The sequence below is a fragment of the Salvelinus fontinalis genome, chromosome 33 (genome assembly GCF_029448725.1).
Source record: "Salvelinus fontinalis isolate EN_2023a chromosome 33, ASM2944872v1, whole genome shotgun sequence".
Lineage (NCBI taxonomy): Eukaryota > Metazoa > Chordata > Actinopteri > Salmoniformes > Salmonidae > Salvelinus > Salvelinus fontinalis.
The window spans coordinates 47,611,103-47,632,631 of record NC_074697.1 but is presented as its reverse complement, the minus strand read 5'-3'; the positions used below and the strand labels follow the sequence as shown (position 1 = coordinate 47,632,631).

Sequence of the window (21,529 nt, the reverse complement as noted above, 5' to 3'; positions counted from 1 at the left end):
GTCCAGGAGGAGAGCCACAGCATTTTGAGCAGTGCTCCCCTTGCAAATTTCTTCATAGCCTATACGATGGCAGACCTGCTAGACCTTTCCTCAACCAATATGTAGAGAGAATCGTCCATATTCACTTGGGAAAACCCTCCCCTCTTCCCTGCCCTCCCCCATTTGGTGTGTGGGTGTATATGTGTGTGCATGCGTGTGTGCATCAGAGTGATTTGTGCCCTCCAAATTCAAACTACTCGTCAAGATTGAATAAATCACGTCAGGTTATGCACAGCGCCTCGTCTTCCGTCAGCAAGATGCCTGATGTCATTTGAAGGTCAGGCGAGCAGAAGATCGCGTCACTTTGAAAGCCTCAGCACGCATGGCTCGGTTAACATATATTAAGCCCGTCGCCTGGCGGGGGCCATTTTCCTCCTGTTTGTTTTGTTCTTCATGTTTTATTTCCTCGCCACACACCCATGATCTCTCTTGTCAAAGCTGTTGTTTTCATGCATCCATGCTTGAGGAAGAGCTGACGGTGTCTCTCGCTGTCACACACACGCATGCATGTATACACACATGCACACTCAAACACCCAGAGGAGAGGGATGGCAGGGTGGCCTTGCCGCCTGCTTATCTACCACTGCCGGGAAGAAGGCTATATACTGTATAACAGCCAGTGGCATAGTGCCGTGACACAACACGTGCACATGCAGGCACACAAACCTCTCTCTCTCTCACACACACACCTGTGTTTTTTGGGGCTAGCTGGGAACCTTTGTGCACTGAGCAATGGTTGGTTTTAACTTCTGAAGCATTGCTGATGATTTTCTTTAAAGAGCAACTTGAAAAGGGCCCATATGCCATCGGTATGAATAAAAATCAATCAAATAAATGTTTCTAAGTGTAAATAGGATAATTTTGGTCATAAATTCAGTCTCATCCAAAACAGAGATTTGCAAGATGATTGGGGAAAAAATGGTATGTCACAGAATGAAGGGTACCTTGAATTTTTATTGGGTTGGGTTTATTTTACTCCTGCCTACATGCCTACAGCTGGCAGCAACCAAGTAATCATAAATTCGAAGCACAACTGCATGCGACTGATCGTAATGCCCATGATCAATTTGGTTTGACATCCGATATTCCGATGGGGCTAGTTAGGGACCATCAGTAAATTACACAAATGTACTATAAATTGTAGAAATGAATTTACAAATATTAAATGAATTTTACGAGACAACAAAAATATAGCCCCATTTACGTTGTGTAATTTAATGATGGTCTCTAACTAGCCCCAGAGATAGGCCATCCAATGTCAAATCAATTTTGCCACGGTCACACACCAGCCGGCTGAAGTTAATTGGCAAAATATTTTGGCTAGCTAGCCTAGGTAACTTCAAGGCAAGACCTGGTTAGACTGTTTCAAGACTGTTTCACTGTTTCAAATCTATAAAGGTGAGTGACTGTAGCTGTGTATTGTTTAGGCAAAGTGTACAGATGCTTGCCACGTGCGAACACACACACAGAAGAGAGACACCCACATTAACCCCCCCCAAGACAACTCTCATTTGGCTTTAGTCATGGCTGCTGCATTTCTTAATGGCCAAGCCGAAAAATGAGGCCAGTTCAGCCCCCCTTTAATAGTTAATCCCCATTATGTGTTTGGCATTAAAGTTTCCCTGCGTTTCTTCTGTGCCTTCTTGGGACTTGGCTTCGACATGCTTCCCAATTTGTATTATTTTTGTGAACAGTCAGTGTCATCTCTGCAGTATGATTGGTTGAAGTTTGTGTTGAAATGTGCCAATATAGTCCAGTTGAAATTTGTGTTTATCTCTCTCTCACTCTCTCCTTCTCTCTCTCCTTCTCTCTCTCCTTCTCTCTCTCCTTCTCTCTCTCCTTCTCTCTCTCCTTCTCTCCCTCTCTCCCTCTCTCTCTCTCTCTCTCTCTCTCTCTCCTCTCTCTCTCTCTCTCTCTCTTCTCCTCTCTCTCTCTCTCTCTCTCTCTTCTCCTCTCTCTCTCTCTCTCCTCTCTCTCTCTCTCTCATCTCTCTCTCTCTCTCTCTCTCTCTCTCTCTTCTCTCCTCTCTCTCTCTCTCTCTCACTCTCTCTCTCTCTGCTCTCTCTCTGCCTCTCTCTCTCTCTCTCTGCCTCTCTCTGCCTCTCTCTGCCTCTCTCTCTCTCTCTCTCTGCCTCTCTCTCTCTCTCTCTCTGCCTCTCTCTCTCTGCCTCTCTCTCTCTGCCTCTCTCTCTCTCTCTCTCTCTCTCTCTCTCTCTCTCTCTCTCTCTCTCTCTCTCTCTCTCTCTCTCTCTCTCTCTCACACACTCACATAGTTAGTACAAATACAGTGTACAGAGACAATTCACATGTGTATCAGCTTGCTGGTCTTTGAAAACTATACTGTCCATAGCGGTTACAAGAAGTAGCACTGATCATTACAATATGACAGACATTATATCAAAATATTGAATAAAACTGGTTCAGCATGCGTTGCGCTGCATATTCAAATTTGACTCATCCCGTCTATTTGAATGTTACTGTGTTTGCTCACAGCACAGTGTTTGCGAGAGGAAAATGTCGCCCTTAGAACGGTGGATTACAACAAAAAACCACAACACCACATGTCTCTGTTGTCTCTATGACTACATGCCATTTACGACTCCCAAACCTCGCCGTTCAAAATGCTTTAAAAGTCATTCCACTGTGACACCCAAAATTATTGGGGATTTAATTAATTCCTGACAAACAGCTTATGTAAAGTTCATATTTCCGTGTTTAGACACAGAGTTTGAGAATCAGCCAACTGAGTAATAGAAAAGTTAAAAGGCTACATGGAAAGGTGACAACAGAGAGAGGAGCCTCTCGTCAGAATATAAAGTACGTCATTATTTTGTCATATGCTAATGCTGGCATGATGTGTTCACTTAAGCATTGCTTCCTTGTACTCAAGGGGGAAGATTACTCTGCATTGTTGTCAGTGCAGATAAAATCCAGCCAGGGGGCAAAATGCATTTATGGGGCAATGTGACAGAGATACAGATGTTTTCCTTAAATGGAGACAAACCATTTAGCACCTCCCCTTGAACATTTTAGTTTATATCTGAAGTCAGCAAGGCTATTGATTACTGTGTGTCACCCTCATTGCAGCTCTCTTTCTCTCTCCCTGTGCGAATGTCTTCATGGCTCAGTGTTGACAATTGCATTGCCTGCTATAGCATCCCATTCCCCCCGTCAGAGGCATTTCCTTTATGCCCTTAACATACAGTTATGTTCTCTTATGACCGTAATTCTCCATATACACTATAATGCCTGTAAATGCCCCAGAGCAGGGATGGGCAACTCCAGTCCTCGGTGGCCTGATTGGTGTCACACTTCTGCTCCATCTGACTCCAATAATCAACTAATCATAATCGTCAGTTTAAAATGCAATTAGTTTAATCAGCTGTGTTTGCTAGGGATGGGGGAAAAGGATGACACCAGTCCGTCCGCCGAGAGTGCGCGTCCGTGTGTGTGCCTGCGTGAGTGTCCATTCACTTATCCAAATGGTGTGTGTCTGTGCGCGTGGGTGGGTAAGTGCTTGCGCGTGTGTGTATTCACTTATCCAAATGAGCTTGTTAATTAGTATTGAAAACTGTGGAAAAGCTGGAAGCTTTTACTTCTTACTTTTCTTTTACTTTGTAAATCAAAAACCCTCTAAATCAGCGGCGGCCATTGTTGCGTGACCCTTCTTCTCACATTTCATTCTCTTTGAAATGGAGTCTCTCTATTAAATGGTCTCGTATGCCAAGAGCTAGCTACGCTTTTGTGTTATCGCTCCTTCAGCTTTTACTTCAGAACCATTAGCGATGTTTACGCTTGCATCGCCAACCTCTTGGCTACTTGGCTTACATGAATTGGCATAATGGAGCTCTCATTTTGACATATTACTGTATTGTAATTATCACCCGTCTCTGCCAAGGTGAACAATCTGGTCGATAAATAATTATCTTAACTGATAATAGAGATAAAGGTACTGGCAGTGTGACCTTGTCTAGGTCTGTGTTGGATCTATCTTAAATCAAAAGGTGTGTGTGTTTGTGTTGTCTGAGGAGGGATGGGGGTGAGAGCAGAAGACTCATTTCCGTTTGATCCAACAAATAATGTTGTGTTGTATCGTATCAGTTTCATCTGAAACTGTTGAATACCTGGCTTCATCAGCAGCAGCCATTTCCTTGGCCAGGGTGGAATAACCTCCTCTCCTCGGTATTCATCAGCCTGTCTTGTCCATACCGTAGGTGACAAAGTGCTGCAGGGCTCGGTCCAGAGTATCAGGGGAGTCACTTGGCCTCCGGAGATCGATAGCAAGCGCTCAGGGCTCACTAAAATGAGTGTTTAGCTCCTCTCTCATTTCCATCGGCTCTGTGAGATTAACGCCGCTGTCTTGTCTCGTCTGTCCAACTCGCATGCTGTGAGGCTCATCTCTCACATACCACCAGACGAGACGACCTCAGGCAATCTTTGGCATGAACCCAGTGCCGCAAAAGTACAAGATTTGTCATCCATATTTCAGTGTTTTCTATCTCGCCGCAAATTGTCTCTGTGTTTAGGATTCCTTACCTTGGAGCTCTTCATACAGAGAGCAGCATTAATTTGTAATTGGAGTGGAATAGTTCCTTTTTTATAGTATTTCTCGCTTGGGTTTTCTGTTTCTTTTTGCCTTGTTCCACCGGAGACAGGATGGAGATTGCAGTTCATATTTTCAGCATACTGTATGCTGTACTCCGCAAAATTCATGGAGATTGCGGCCTTGTCCACTTCTAGATATTTCAGGAGATCATGTCTCTTCCACCTTACAAATGGGCTATTATTGTTGCAGCCTCGGCCATAATTCTCTGAATAATGGATCCGAAAGCGGTCATTTATATAATTAACACTCAGCAGAAAAGTCTACTTGTTTTTGATGTATGCCCCTATTAAACAATTTCAAATAAAGGTAATACATCAACTCCCACTGTGCTGCGCTGAGGTGTACAGTAATAAAAGCATTGCATGCATTATTGCCGTCATCTCCCATGAACCCACAGGAATATGATACTGTATTACTCTCATAGCTTACGTCCCAAATGGCACCCTATTCCCTTAGTAGCGCACATCTTTTGACCATGGGGCACATAGGGAATAGGGTGTCATTTGGGACTGATCCATAGATACCAATTTTTACTGTTGACTAAGACAGAGGAAATGAAATATGAATTCATACAATTCCAGTATTACCTCCATATATAATGAGTGCGAGAGCTGTGCTGAAATGTAGGGACGCTCCTTACTCCCCAGTCTTTGTAATTAAGAGGCAGCAGGACGCTATGGAGCCACTGACTGAATTTACATGGCAATTGATATGAGCATGAAATGACTTATTGCCCAAAACAGTGCGTGAACATTCCAGCTATTAGTGTAATCACTGTGCCACTAGAATTGGATTTCATTATTGCACACAGACAGAGCTGCCTGGGATGAGAAGGCATTACCGTCTTCTTCCACCGTGCAAAAGGATATAATTAATTGATATTGTATCACTGGGAAAATTAATATGCCAATTTAAAGATATGATACAATATCAGGAGGCACTGGAGCCTTGGATAGGTTAGGCATAGGATGGATTTCTCTTTCCCATTTTACTCATCAGACATTCTTCTCATCCAGAAACCTGGAGGATGTTCCATGAGTGACCATCATTATCACCATCAGCATCCTCAAGCTCCAGATCTGATCAACCATCAACTTCCTCCAGTAGCTTCGATCACCAGCAACGTTTTCCGTTTTAAGTGGTTGAAGCCACTTGTTTTTCTTCCCATGCAGTGCCCTTTCTGTTGTACAGGAACACCTATGTGAGAATGTTGTTCATTGACTACAGCTCAGTGTTCAACACCATAGTGCCCACAAAGCTCATCACTAAGCTAAGGACCCTGGGACTAAACACCTCCCTCTGCAACTGGATCCTGGACTTCCTGACGGGACGCCCCCAGGTGGTAAGGGTAGGCAACAACATATCTGCCATGCTAATCCTCAACACTGGGGCCCCTCAGGGGTGCATGCCTAGTCCCCTCCTGTACTCCCTGTTCACCCATGACTGCGTGGCCAAGCACGACTCCAACACCTTCATTAAGTTTGCTGACGACAACAGTGGTAGGCCTGATCACCGACAACGATGAGACAGCCTATAGGGAGGATGTCAGAGACCTGGCAGTGTGGTGCCAGGACAACAACCTCTCCCTCAATGTGAGCAGGACAAAGGAGCTGATCGTGGACTATAGGAAAAGGAGGGCCGAATAGGCCCCCATTAACATCGACAGGGCTGAAGTGGAGCGGGTCGAGAGTTTCAAGTTCCTTGGTGTCCACATCACAAACAAATTATCATGGTCCAAACAAACCAAGACCGTTGTGAATAGGGCACGTCAACACCTTTCTCCCTCAGGAGACTGAAAAAATGTGGCATGGGTCCCCAGATCCTCAAAAAGTTATACAGCTGCACCATTGAGAGCATCCTGACTGGTTGCATCACCGCCTGGTATGGCAACTGACCGTTAAGCACTACAGAGGGTACAGCCCAGTACATCACTGGGACCAAGCTTCCTGACATCCAGGACCTATATACTAGGTGGTGTCAGAGAAAGGCCCCCAAAAAATGTTAAAGACTCCAGTGACCCAAGTAATAGACTGTTCTCTCTTCTACCGCACAGCAAGCGGTACCGGAGCACCAAGTCTAGGACCAAAAGGTTCCTTAACAGCTTCTAACCCCAAGCCATAAGACTGCTGAACAATTAAATCAAATAGCCACCCAAACTATCTATATTGCCCCCCCCCCCTCCCCCCACCTTTCTATATAGCCTCCTTATTTGTTATTGTTATTATATTTTCTTGTGTTACTTTTTTATTTATTTATTTTATTTTATTTGATGTGCAGTTTCACAAATCCCTGATGGAATGCCTCAGTGCTCTCTCTTGTATGGGACCTTGAACTCGCATAACATGCAGCTACAACACAAATAAGGCTTTTTCAAGTGTTTTGGCACTCAAGGACAATATCTACTCTACAAACGTAACCCTGTTATAACTCCCTTGTTCAGTAGGCTACTGCAAAATAACATTTCACTGCTCTCCTCCACTTGATATTACACTTAACACCAACATTCAGCGACATTTCTCAAAATGGAAATAAGCTTTGACCTTTCTTTCATTTTGAATGTCACTGAAGGTAAAAGATTAGGAGGTAATATTGGTGTCAGTCAGTTATCATGTACCTGTAGCAGATGCGTATTTAAACGCTTAGAGTAAATTCCTCTTTAGTCAAATGTCTCCGACGTTTATTAAAGCAGCCTTGCTACCAATGCATGTCCACCTTTGATCATGGTAGGCGTTCGCAGCTGTACAGCTTGCTAATGTGAACATGCTTTTCTTTTGAATGTTAACTTGCTGGTTTTCTTTTTTTTTTGTGCTAGCTTCTTACTCTGCGTTAGCTTCTTGACATTGGCTTGCTAATGCTTTTTTATGTTAACTTCTTGACATTGCTGCTGTTATACAATTAGCCTCTCAAGATGTACAGTTTGTAGAACACAATCCTATGTGCATGCTGAAATGTAGTCTAATTCTATCTTGGAGTATGCTTGGATGCTCCTGGAGCTTAGAGTACGCAAGCCCACTATATTCTTGGAATTTCCGTCCTATTTGAGAACTAGAGAACTAGATCAATGGAGTTTCCTTCAAAGTAAGGTTAGATTTTGTGTGTTTGCTTATTAGCAAACATAGCTTAGCAAGTACAGTATGTCGCACAAAGGGTCGTTACAAATGGAAGATTACCTGACAGGCATTCAAATTGTGTTGGATTCTATGTATTTACAAAAAAAGTGTGTTTGTTAGCAAGTTTGCTCAGCATTACAAAACAAATCGTTTTTGATAGATAGCAGGAGAAGGAGTCTAACTGTGTGGCCCCTGTTGGTGGGCCCCAAGCAGCTGTGTGTGGTCCCTGACAGAGCACAACAGTAAGGTAACAGCCAGGTCTCTGGGGAGCTCATTATTCAGCTCTCAGCTTGGATACACCACAACAAACAGAATGTGGGAGAGTTTTTTGTGTGCCTGCCTGTCTGCGGCGCGCATGCATTTGTCTGCACGCATGTGTGTGTCTGTTAGTCTGCCTGTGTTATTAAGAGAGTCCAGGAGGTGCCAGCAGGTGAACAGCGGGTTGGCCCAGCTCCTCGTTTCTGATTGATCTCCAGGTGACAGGCTGTGCCAGGGTGCCCATCGCCAGCCTGTCAGCACCTCACTCAGCACCCCTCACTGGCTGCCAGGGCCCGTCGCGGGGCAGCTGGAGGCCACCGGGGACAGCCTGCCTGCCCCCTCTCTCACGCTTACTCTCTGTCTATGCTGCTCTTTATGCAAACAGGGATGTGTGTAGGATTGTGTGTGTGACTGTGAGGGGGTCGGAGGGGGTTGTGGGTCAGGTAAGGAAGGGTGGGTGGTTTGGTGGGGTGTGTGTGTGCGTGCATGTACACGTGTGTACAGTGCCTTCAGAAAGTATTCCTACCCCTTTGCTTATTCCACATTTTGTTGTGTTACAGCCTGAAATCAAAATAGATTCAATATTTATTTTTGTTATTCTTCAAGCTCTGTCAAGTTTGTTGTTGATAATTGCTAGACAGCCATTTTCAAGTCTTGCCATAGATTTTCAAGCCGATTTAAGTCAAAAGTGTTACTAAGAGACTCATTCAATGTCTTCTTGGTAAGCAACTCCAGTGTATATTTGGCCTTGTGTCTTAGGTTATTGTCCTGCTGAAAGGGGAATTTTTCTCCAAGTGTCTGTTGGAAAGAGGACTGAACCATGTTTTGCTCTAGGATTTTGCCTGTCCTTTGTTCTATACCATTTATTTTTATCCCAAAGAAAACTCCCTAGTTTGATGACAAGCATACCCATAACATGATGCAGCCAGCAATATGCTTGAAAATATGAAGAGTGGTACTCAGTGATGTGTTGTGTTGGATTTTTAAAAAATTATTTAGTGCCCTACAGGATGCATGTTTTGGGTCATATGCTTGGATGGTCCTGTCATTTAGGTTAGTATTGTGTAGTATCTACAATGTTGTTGATCCATTTTCTCCTATCACAGCCATTAAACTCTGTAACTGTTTTAAAGTCACCATTGGTCTCATGGTGAAATCCCTGAGCGGTTTCCTTACTCTCCAGAAACTGAGTTAGGAAGGATGCCTGTATCTTTGTAGTGATTGGGTGTATTGATACACCATCTAAAGTGTAATTAATAACTTCACCATGCGGGATATTCAATGTGTGCTTTTTTTTATTTTGACCCATCTACCAATAGGTGGCCTTCTTTGTGTGAGGCCTTTGGGAAGGCTTTGTGGTTGAATCTGAGTTCACTGTTCAACTGAGGGACATTACAGATAATTATATATATGGGGTACAAGATCAGGTAGTCATTCAAAAATCCTATTAAATTCTTACTGACTGAAGCATTTTAGCTTTACATGTTTTATTAATTTGTAAAAATGTCCACTTTGACATTATGGGCTATTGTGGGTAGGCCAGTCACACAAAATCTCAATTTAACCCAACAAAAGGTGGAAAAAGTCAATGGGTGTGAATCATTTCGGAAGGCACTTTCGGTTTTATTAGGTACACGAAAATGGATCGCTCCTACAGACGGTGAGTTACGTGGCCGTGGCATCCCCAAACATCCCACTACCATTTCCATGCTTGACTGTTGGCATAAGGTTCTTACTGTGAAATGCTTGTTTGTTTGGTTTTCGCCAGACATAATGGGACACATGTCGTCCAAAAAGTTATACTGTTGACTGATCTGTCCATAGAACATTCTTCCAAGAGTATTCATAATCATCCAGGTGCTTCCAGGTGGTTTTTGGCAAACTTGAGTCAACTTTTTGGACGAGATGGGTCCCATTATTTCTGGCCAGAACCCAACACTGCATTCCACAGTAAGAACCTCATACCAACGGGTCAAGGATGGTGGTGGTAGTGTGATGGTTTGGAGATGCTTTGATGCCTCAGGACCTGGACGACTTCCCTTAATAGAATGAACCGTGATTTCTGCTCTGTATCAGAGAATTCTACAGGAGAATGTCATGTCATCCATCTGTGAGCTGAAGCTGAAGCGCAGCTGGGTCATGCAGCAAGGCAATGATCCAAAACACACAATCAAGTCTACATGAAAATGATTAAAAAGCAACACATTTGAAGTTTTGGAATGGCCTAGTCAAAGTCCAGAGCTAATCCCAATTTAGATGTTGTGGCAGGACTTGAAATGAGCAGTTCATGATTGAAACACACATGACGTTGAGTTAAAGTAGTTCCGCATGCAAGAGTGGGCCAAAGTTCCTCCACAGCGATGTGAGAGGCTGATCAACAACTACAGGAAGCATTTGGTTGCAGTCATTGCAGCTAAAGGTGGTACTACCAGTTATTGAGCGCAAGGGTGAAATTGCTTTTTCACACAGGGGAATTGGGTGTTGCATAACTTTGTTAATTAAATAAATAAAATAAGTATCACATTTTTGGGGGTTAATTGTAAACTCAGGATCCCTTTATCTAATATTCGGTTTAGGTTGAACTGATAACATTTAGTATAAAAAATATGGAAAAAATAGAGAAAATCAGAAAGGTGGCAAATACTTTTTCATGGCACTGTACACCGCTTGTGCTAGCTAGGTTTCTCCAGACGCCGCCGGTGGATATTTGGTGACCTTGTGTTTCATGTGTTTGACTGCACCCAGGAGAGGAATACTTAATGACCAGCTCGTTTGCACAGGCTTCTCTCCTAATGATCTATTAAAGTGCACTTGAAGAGTAATTACGGGGCCACTCCCGTTGGGCATGTCAGGGTACACTGGGGACAAGTGATGGGAAGATCATGAAACTGTCACCAGTGTGCAGCTGGTAGTCAATAAATGTGTGGTGAGGACTATAACTCAAATGTTCCAATGTGGTTACCCTTTACACTTGTACCTGTATACGGGTTGAAAATTGCAGATTTGGACACTGGTAAGCACCTAAATAGGAACCGTAAATGCAAAGCGCACATAATCAACAGTGTAATGTTGTGTCAGGTGAACTGTTGTCCTCATCTTTAGTGTTATACTTTTCCCATAATCTCCAAACGGTTCCCTTTTAATTGCTACCATGGTTATGCATATGCTTTTTAGATTTCTTCTGTAAGAAACATTTACATTTAGCTGTGTCCATATAGGCCAATTCCCACAAGTGTAAAGGGTTAAAGAAAGCGAAGTGACTTGGTGTGTCTGTGTAAAACGTATCCACTCGTCATTGTTTTTATAGTTGCCATAGAAGAAGGGTCAGCGCCCATAGATCATGTTCATCTTCAGAATTAAATATATCGATGCTAAATATTGAAGGTGATTAAATGCTTTAAGATGTGGGGGGGTAGTTCCAATTGTACTAAGGGCTGTGAACAACACCACAATCCATGTTGGAAATGTTCTCATGAATTAACGACTGAATAAATTAATCTTTCGGCATGTTTATTTTAATACTCATTCATAAAGAATTAGGCAGGGAGAAAACACGGTTTCAGGCTCAACTCAGCTTTCCTTTCACCAAGTGCTGTGTGTTTCACTCCTCAATGTCAGAGTTCTCAAAGTCCTGAATGCGCTTGGCAGAAACAATCTGTCAAGAGTTTGCCTCGAAAATATCAAAACATCGGAAGCTAGTAGCATTAGCTTCGATTGGGGTGCAGCGAATCGCCTTAAACTTTAAATCAGATACAGAGACAACATGGCTAGGAGAGAGTGAATAAAAAAGAGCTGTGTCACCACTAAATGAGATTGTATTATTGGTCTAGATAGGGAAGACATAAGGCTGCCAGTTTGCATTGCGGTCTGTAGCTAGTAATGCTAAAGGAGTTCACCGGGGGCTTTCTCCTGTCCTGTTCTCCCTCAGGGGCTCTGATGAAAAGACTGGATGTGTTCCAAATGGCACTCTATTCCTTACAGGCCCTGGTCAAAGGTAGTGCACCACATAGGGAATAGGGTGCCATTTGCCAGTCACAGTCTCCTTCCATCTCTCCTGTAGTGCCCGTCATGCCTTCCTCCTAACTCCCACAACTCTCTGTTCTCTCTATCTCAATGTTTCTTCTCTCCCTCTTCTGTCTCTCTTCCTCTCTCTCAACTCCATGACACGTTTCTCTCTTTCTCTTAGTCTCTTTCCTTCCTCAACTCTCTCTTTCCTCAACACTCTCTCTCACAATAATCCAGCCCAACATGTATCCTTCATTCCGCCGTGGCCTGCTCACCTTCTCCTACTGTGCTAGTGTTTGTTGTAAGAGCACCAGAGTCTAGTTAGGCTTTGATCTAGTGCTGCAGAGGAACCCTCTAACACGCTAACTTATCTAAGCCCTGGGATTTGAAAGGCTACTGCCGGTGTCTTGTGAGGTTCTTGTTCTCAGCAGTATTCTGTTCCCACTCAACTCACCAGCCCCAAAACCCCTTATTGAGGATTGTACACATGCTCGCACACATGCACACAGACACACACACAAACACGCATGCAAGCACACTCATGCATGCACGCGCACACACACAGACACAAACACACACCCTCCTGCCCTCTAACCCCTTCTTCTCCCCTGCCTTCCACAGTAGAGCAGTCTGTCTCTGTCTGAACTGTCTGAAGCCTGGGCACTTTTCCTCCTCTCCTCTCCTTTTCCTCCTCCTCCTCTATACGTATCATATCTGTCCCTGGGCCCAGCGAGGTGACAGGCGGTTTCACCGTTATAGACTGTAGTGCTGGCACTGACACCTGAAGGTGACTAGGCTGATATCTCTATTAACCTTCTGGTGACGTCCTCCCCACCGCTCGGGAGCCACCAGACTGAACTTAGGGACATCAAAGTAGACGTTGTTTTTCTTCCAAGCACATTTCCATGGGCTCGTTCCAGACGGCACACACATGCCCACGCACAAATGAATATGCACTAAACTGCTAAATGAGCACATGCACACACACACAAACCACATTCATGCACCCCCCACACACACTCTCTGAAGGAATTCCATGGGTTGTGTACATGTTAGGAATCTTAATCATCCAGAAAAATGAACTTAACATAATTAAACTTCAAGTAAATCAATGAAATTGGGGCTAAACGTATTAGATTAGCATGTGCCCTTTTTCCTGACATTGATTCAATATTCCATTCAATCAGATATCTCCACGTATCGCGGCAACTAAACCGTGATTTATGTCAGACATGTCCAAGCCCTTGTCATACACGTACATAATACCATTATACCTTTGACCCTCTGACTCCTCCCTCTGCAGGAATTCTCTCTGCTGCGATTGGACGACGTGCCCAGTGAGCGGGTGAACATTCTGGGCTTTTCCGTCTTCAACCGAACACATCCATTTTTCCAGGATTTCCTCCTCAGCCTCAACCGTTCCTGGCAGGAAAACTGTGACCACGCCCCCTTCGCCGGCACACCGGTGAGACCAGGGTTCAGATTTATGTAGAAAAGAGATGATTGTCGAGCAGCTAGACAATCATTTCCGATCTACAAAACATACTGTATTTCTATCTGAAGGTTCTGTAGTGTTGCAGGTAGAAATGTAACAAATAGACCTGACGATTCCTAATCGTACTGTAGCATGTACAATTCGAAATGCAGCTCTATTAGTTTCATTTCAATCTGCAACCAGACAGAGGGTTCAGATATGTATGCAGAACTGATATTATTATCTAGTACAGTGTTTCTTAATCCTGGTCCTGGGAACCCAAAAAGGTGCACATTTTTGTTTTTGCATTAAACACTACAAACCTGATTCCACGAATCACAATTTAATGATTTGATTCGTGGAATCAGGTGTGTCGTGGAATCAGGTGCCAGGACCAGGGTTAAGAAACACTGATGTAGCGTTCAGATTTGGGAAAAGGATCCTCTCCCTTTGCTAAATATCTATCTGCATACGTTTTATCCTCCTGAATACACCCCAACTCTTTTCCCATATTATACAGTATCCCTACACATGTGTCTGGGAACGTTAGCATGTTAAGGCTTGAAGTCTTTCTATGCCTTTAATACAGTTGTCTGTGTAGTCGTTCATTAGTCAAAAACTGTAATTGCCACATGGTTATTAAATGAATACGTGAATGGTAGTGTAGTACGAAACGTTAGCATAGCATTCTTCCATGCTGCGTTTGAACTATTTTGAACCCAATTCACCATACTTGTGTCAACGAGAAGTGTACAAGAGTATTTGTTTAATTTGACATCCAACAGACAGCAACGAGTAATTCATTAATTGGGTTTATTGAATTTCTGTTTCTCAATTAAGCCCTCAAGAAAGATTTTGAAAAATCAATGGCTGCTGTTTTTAGAAACCAGTAGTTTTTCTGTAGTTGTTTTCTCCCCCTCTTAATTGGGAGTTATCTTTAATTGATCACGGGATGTTTTGTAGTCTATCAGATAGAGCAGTGGAGGGATAACAGCTCTGAGCCCCTAGTAAAACGAGAGAGTGAGAGAGCTATGCCTTCTCTCCCTGCTATTCCTCTGCGGTGTTCCAGGGAGCTCTTTCATATCAGGTTTCATTTTTAAAGATCCCTCTCTCTCGGCTGTACAACGTCATGGAATGAGAGAGGTGGAGGGGTGGAAGAGAGGGAGGTGAGGAAGAATGGTAGACATTTTTTTTATTGAGATAGGTCCACACCCCAGGCCATTTGTTTTGTAGATCCAGTTATATGCCTCAATCCACAATATGGATCTACGCAACCGATGGCGTGAGATGTGGATTCATTTTGACATTAGACTACTTTTGAAATCTGGAAACAGCTGACCTACTTTGATTTCAAAGTGACATCTCCCTTGAAGGTCACATGGTGCATAATCTTGATTTATGATCAGGAAGTTGCTGTCATCAACTTTCCCTCCAGTTATCCAAATGACACTGAACCACTGTACACACTCGCTGTTGTGTACAGTATACCTTGTTGCCTATTGCGCAGTCCAATTCTTTGGCTTATGCAAGGAGGATATATATCATGGAAATTATAATTGCTATGGACCTTACTGTATATGGTGCTTATTGTTGTCCCATATCAATATGCACAACAGTTCAGGGCCATTAAGGCCTTAGTACTTTATTATACAGACATATAACGGTGAAATACTCCCTCTCTCCCATGTATAATCTATGACATCATGCATGTTAATTGTCTTTACATACGCAGATGGGGCCTGTATGTTTATATTATTTATTTATTTTATTTAACCTTTATTTAAGTAGGCAAGTCAATGAAGAACAAATTCTTATTTACAATGACGGCCTAGGAACAGGGGGTTTACTACCTTGTTCAGGGGCAGAACGACAGATTTTTACCTTGTCAGCTCGGCGGTTCGATCTAGCAACCTTTCGGTTACTGGCCCAACGCTCTAACCACTGGGCTACCTGTATGTAAGCAGTCTACAGGAAAGAAATCCCCCTTCCTGCGCTTACGCCTCCACTCTGACGAATGTGTGGTAATTGGAATGACCAGGGCTTGCCAGCTCCAGTAGGGGTGAAAGTGGAGGGGCTTTTTTTCAGTTTGTCAGCACATCAGAGGATCCTAATGATCTAATGTAATATTTGACTGCTGAATGGCATTCTGTTGCTCGCTTCCTTTAACCCCTCACTGACCGAGTAGAGCGGGCCCCAGGCGTCAGGGAGGATGGAAGAACGGTGTGTGTTTGTGACAGCATATCCCTCCGTTTTTTTCCTTCCCTCCCTCCCTTTTTTCTTCTCTCTCCCCCCTCTCTTTCTCTCTCTCTCTCCCTCAGCTCTCGTCGGCGCTGCTGTTTGACGCAGTGCACGCGGTGGTGGCGGCGGTCCAGGAGCTCAACCGTAGCCAGAACGTGGGCGCCACGCAGCTCTCCTGCAAGTCCTCCAAGATCTGGGAGCATGGCACCAGCCTCATGAACTACCTGAGGATGGTAAGGGCGCCCCACTCTGGATAGGAGAGGAATGGCATGCTGCCGTTTGTCTGTTTAAGATTAAGATTAGATTCATGTTTTGTGGAGCTTAATTAGATGGCAGTGCACACAGCGATATACAGTATGCTCCCAAGTCTGTTGGTTAACGTTATACTAAAAGCCATTGGATGTGCATTTTTGCAGTGGATATTCAGCCAGCAGATCCATATCCCCTAACCCTTACCTTACTGTTTGGTCTACCAGCTGAATATATTTACATTTCTTTATTTAGATTTAGATATAAATCCTCTAGCCCTTCTCTTACCACTGGTCACACAGTCAATCATATTGTCACATTAACTTGGGTCACTGCTAGCCTGGTCCCAGAACTGTATGTGCTGTCATTGATACACCTAAGACCATAGGAGATGGCAAGACTGTACAAACAGCTTTGGGATCAGGCCAGGTGACTGCCCCTGTTCCTTCCTTAGTAGCCTACAGCAGGGAGGAGGGAGTTAGAGACTGGTTGACTGGCTGTCATACTGTAATGTTCATAGTCCCTCATTAGGAACAAATGGCCTGTAAGTGAGCTATCAAGACACTAGAATGTGACATGTATTGAATTTCAGACAGTTCTTTTTCTTCAGTAAAAGCAAATGTGAAAATGAGTCATCTGTTGTCATTTAGATGTTGTACCACCATCATTCTGTTTGAGAGTCCCTCGTATCGATCATACTGCTGGTTTCTCAGTATCGGACGATGGGGTGGCTTGAGGTTTTGTCGCCGCATAATTGTCAGCCCGCTTCCCATTTGGATAATTGAATCGTAACTCCATCCATTGAATGATTTCAGTCCGTCATGCCTGTGACATTACTGACAGCCCTGGGTTCAAACAATATTTGTTTTCTTTCAAATACTTGGGAGCGTCGGATTGAGCCTTGCCTGCAGTGCCGGATCAACAGGGTTTGCAGTTTACCCTTTTGGGAACTCCTCCATTGGTTCTCTCGCGCAAGGCATGCTCAATCCAGAGCAACGGAAGGATTTCAAAGCCAACTAATACTATTTGAACCCAGATTTCTGACACCAAAAGTGAAGCAGACCAAGTGAAATGCCTTAATAACATGGGAGCTTTTCTCTCTTGTTCTCCCTCTCTCTGGGACAGGTAGAATTGGAAGGACTAACGGGCCACATTGAATTCAACAGCAAAGGCCAGCGGTCCAACTACGCCCTACGGATCATGCAGAACAGTAGAGACGGCCTAAGGCAGGTAAAGTAACTCTCCCGTTCATACAGTGTTACAGTACAAGGTCTCACCAAGTCGCAGGCCTATTCTTCGCAGGCCCACCACTACCCCAGCACTGCAACGGATGGGACGTCTGTGTGAAGCGCTCCCTTACGTAATAGAGCTCTACGGTGCAGCGGGGAGCCATGATAACGTATTCAATTGTCGTGTGGTCGTAGAAATATCCCCTTGACCCGCGTGATTTTAAGTGCCGAGGTGTCCAAAACCGCTCCAAGTGCACTATTAAATATTTAGAATGCAATTTGGACGGGAGCAGGAGATACGACTGAATTTGATGGAAATAAAAAGAAAAAAGGGGTTTTAAATCATGTTTTTCATTGACTGTTTTTGGTCTCCATTTCTGAGTGTCTTACTCTCTATCTACATCAGTATAGAGTTTTCAACAGTGGGGCTGAGTTTGGAAGAGTTAGTCAGGAAAATGTGATATTATAATGTATTGTTGCCTTCCCGGAATTCACAAACCTGCATAAATTAATTTCACAGTAGGACTTTGATGTTGATTCCGTGTTGAGACGTACATTGCTTAGCTACAGTATGCATTTGACTAGCCATCTTGTAATGACTGATTCTGGCCTGGCACTGTGCATGATCAAAGTCAAACATCTTTTGGCCTTGCCGCATCTCTTGAATCTGTAAATTTCACAATCGTTCCAGTGCTCTTACAATGGATATCGCCTACTAAACCACCCATTCCTTTAATTCATAGTGTTAAATAACACTAATATGTGAGAGCAATATTTTTGGGGGAACTAATGTTGCATTTTGGCGTTCTAATAAGGGTTGTAGCTACATGGAAAATTGCAATTGGTCGACAGTCTGCTGGGTGGGGCATTATTCGTTCCTTCATTCATTGGATTCCTATCAACTTTCTCAAATATATCTGGCCACGGCACCATGCACCATGCAATGCACCCTAGACTAAAGAGGCAGATAAAAATGTGCTAATCTGTTAAATTACACATTTCTCCAGGTAGGAATATCGCAAAAATATGATTAACTCCTCCCAAGTTATGACATCCGCCAGTATTAAAATCTGACATGTATCAAAAAATCGCGATCTGAAAGTCCTATTCCTATTCACTTCCAGGGTATTGAGAGCGACTTTATCACAGTGCTACGTCATACCTGCAGGATATCTGCCTGCTTGAACACCAATAACTCAGATAAATAAACATAAACATGACATGACCCCCAGGGAATCAATAGAAAATCACTCAGAGATGCAACAATATAACATTCAAAATGGGTGAACCTTTCCTTTTAATGCTTCTACTTTTGGCCCCAGATTCTGTTGGCTGCACATGAAGAGTTATTTTATCCCTGAGACGGCTGTCTTTGAGATAAACCCTGGCATTGATATTGTATCTGTGTGTTCTGTGATGTCCGGCCTTGCAGCGGAGGGAGATGTGGGCTGAGACACAGCTCTCGTATAGCAGGTAGTACTTTAGTCTCTACAAGTTCGCAGCATGTCCCGGAGCACCTGTCCTTGTATGACCTTTCCCCCCACAACTCCACTATTATCAATTGTCCATTGACTGCACCTATGGCACCTTACTCCACATAAATGAATAAAGCACTAGTACTAGCCTGATCCCAGATCTGTTAGTGCTGTATAGCCAACTCCTAATGTTGGTGTTATGCCAATTGGAAATGGCTATATGTTATGCAATAGGAGTTGGCTGTACAACATAAACAGATCTGGGACCAGGCTATGCTGTAGCAGCACCACCTCTCTCCCTCTATTACTGTCTATTCACCACTGGCTGTGGCACCTAAGAGACTTTACTCCACCGAATGTCCGAATGTAAAGCACTACTCACCCTCCTACTCCCTCTGCTTCACACGTAACAGTGTTTGTGGGTTACTGGTTGTCTCGGGAGTCGAGAGGGGGAACTTCTCTGAATGTTAGACATGAATGCTAGAGATACGGTAGCTGAATGTTGTCGACTTTATTGAATGTTGACTTCAACCTCGGTCTTACAGTATCTCTTCAAGGTCACGTATCTCGATATATCGTCTGTCTCTACTTGAAGTTTCTCGATACATAATAGTTCTCCTCAGAACTTAGAAAATTCCCATCACCCGCCGCTCAGAAATGTTCATGCGGCTCAGAAAATGATGACGATATACAGTATATGCTGGTGATTTACATCATTAACCGAAAGGTTGCTGGATCGAATCCCCGAGCTGACAAAGTAAAAATCTGTCGTTCTGCCCCTGAGCGAGGCAGTTAACCTGCTGTTCCCCGGGCGCCGTTTACGTAGTTGTCGATTAAGGCAGCCCCCTGCACCGCTCTGATTCAGAGGGGTTGGGTTAAAAGCGGAAGACTCATTTCAGTTGTAAAACAGACTAGTCATCCTCCTTTTTCTTTATTGAATATATTATTATTTGACACGTCTTATTTGTACCTCGCAGGAAAACGGAGCTCTATTCGCCCGTAATAACTGTCTATATGCAAGTTACTGGATTCCAAACTGTCTGGAATATAATACACATTATTTATATGCCTTTTCGCAGACACATTTATCCAATGGAACTTACTGTAGTGCGAACATACATTTTCCTATGTGGCCCCAGCAGGAATTGAACCCACAACCCTGGCGTTGCAAGCGCCATGCTCTACCAACTGATCCACACAGTAATCTACCTCCCACCAGTCATTCAGACAGATAACGATATCTAGTCTAATGTGATGATTTCAATCAGAGGTACACCACATGATATGTGGACGCCTGCTCGTCGAACATCTCATTCCAAAATCTTGGCATTAATATGGAGTTGGTCCTCACTTTGGTGCTGTAACAGCTTCCACTCTTCTGGGAAGGCTTTCCACTAGATGTTGGTACATTGCTGTGGGGACTTGCTTCCATTCAGTCACAAGATGTCAGTGAGGTCGGTCACTGATGTTGGGCGATTAGACCTGGCTCGCAGTCTGCGTTCCAATTCATCCTAAAGGTGTTCGATGGGGTTGAGGTCAGGGCTCTGCAGGCCAGTTAAGTCCTTCCACACCGATCTTTACAAACCATTTCTGTATGGACCTTGCTTTGTGCACAGGGGCATTGTCATGCTGAAACAGGAAAGGGCCTTCCCCAAACTCTTGCCACAAAGTTCGAAGCACATCATCTAGAATGTCATTGTATGCTTTAGAGTTAAGATTTCCCTTCACTGGAGTTAAGGGCCTAGCCCGAACCATGAAAAACAGCCCCAGACAATTACTCCTCATCCACCAAACTTTACAGATGGCACTATGCATTGGGGGCAGGTAGCATTCTCCTGGCATCCGCCAAACCAAGATTTTTCCGTCGGACTGCCAGATGGTGAAGCATGATTCATCACTCAAGAGAACGCATTTCCACTGCTCCAGAGTCCAATGGCAGTGAGCTTTACACCACTCCAGCCGCCTCTTGGCTTTGTGCATGGTGATCTTAGGCTTGTGTGCAGCTGCTCGGCTTTGGAGACCTATTTCATTAAGCTCCCGACGAACAGTGAGTGTTGCACCTGAGGACAGGCGATTTTTATGTGCTACGCGCTTCAGCACTCGGCGGTCCCGTTCTGTGAGCTTTTCAGCAGCAGGGATTGGGAGACTAGTCAGGTTTGAGGGAAATATGAACGGAGCAAAGTACAGAGAGATCCTTGATGAAAACCTGCTCAAGAGCGCTCAGGACCTCAGACTGGGGCGAAGGTTCACCTTCCAACAGGACATCGACCCTAAGCACACAGTCAAGACAACGCAGGAGTGACTTCAGGACACGTTTCTGAATGTCCAGAGCCCGGACTTGAACCCAATCGAACATCTCTGGAGAGACCTGAAAATAGCTGTGCAGTGAGGCTCCCCATCCAACCTGACAGAGCTTGAGAGGATCAGAATTTGAGAAACTCCCCAAATACATGTGTGCCAAGCTTGTAGCGTCATACCCGAGAAGAATCGAGGCAGTAATCGCTGCCAAAGGTACTTCAACAAATTACTGAGTAAAGAGTCTGAATAGTTATGTAAATGTGATATTTCAGTTGAATTAAAAAAAAAAAATTGCAAACATTTCTAGAAACCTGTTTTTGCTTTTTTCATTATGGGGTATTGTGTGTAGATTGGTGAAGGGATAAAAACAATTGAATCAATTTTAGAATAAGGCTGTAACGTAACAAAAGTGGAAAAGGTCAAGGGGTCTGAATACTTTCCGAATGCACTGTTTAATCGCTCCCTGCCAGTAATGGTCATTGGATGAGACAAGGCGTTCGATGCTTGTTAGAGGACTGGGGAGCGGGGTTGTTTGTTTAGTTCTAGAA

At 43.9% G+C, this 21,529-nt stretch overlaps 1 protein-coding gene across 1 annotated transcript in view; it reads left to right on the top strand.

Annotated features, from left to right (window-relative positions):
* The window catches only part of grik4 (glutamate receptor, ionotropic, kainate 4), a 438,773-nt gene that overhangs the window by 344,254 nt on the left and 72,990 nt on the right, over positions 1-21,529 (top strand). Inside the window, exons 9-11 of the mRNA XM_055896489.1 lie at positions 13,322-13,483; positions 15,811-15,963; positions 17,105-17,209. Of these exons, the coding sequence (XP_055752464.1) occupies positions 13,322-13,483; positions 15,811-15,963; positions 17,105-17,209 (420 nt within the window). The remainder of the gene's footprint in view (positions 1-13,321; positions 13,484-15,810; positions 15,964-17,104; positions 17,210-21,529) is intronic.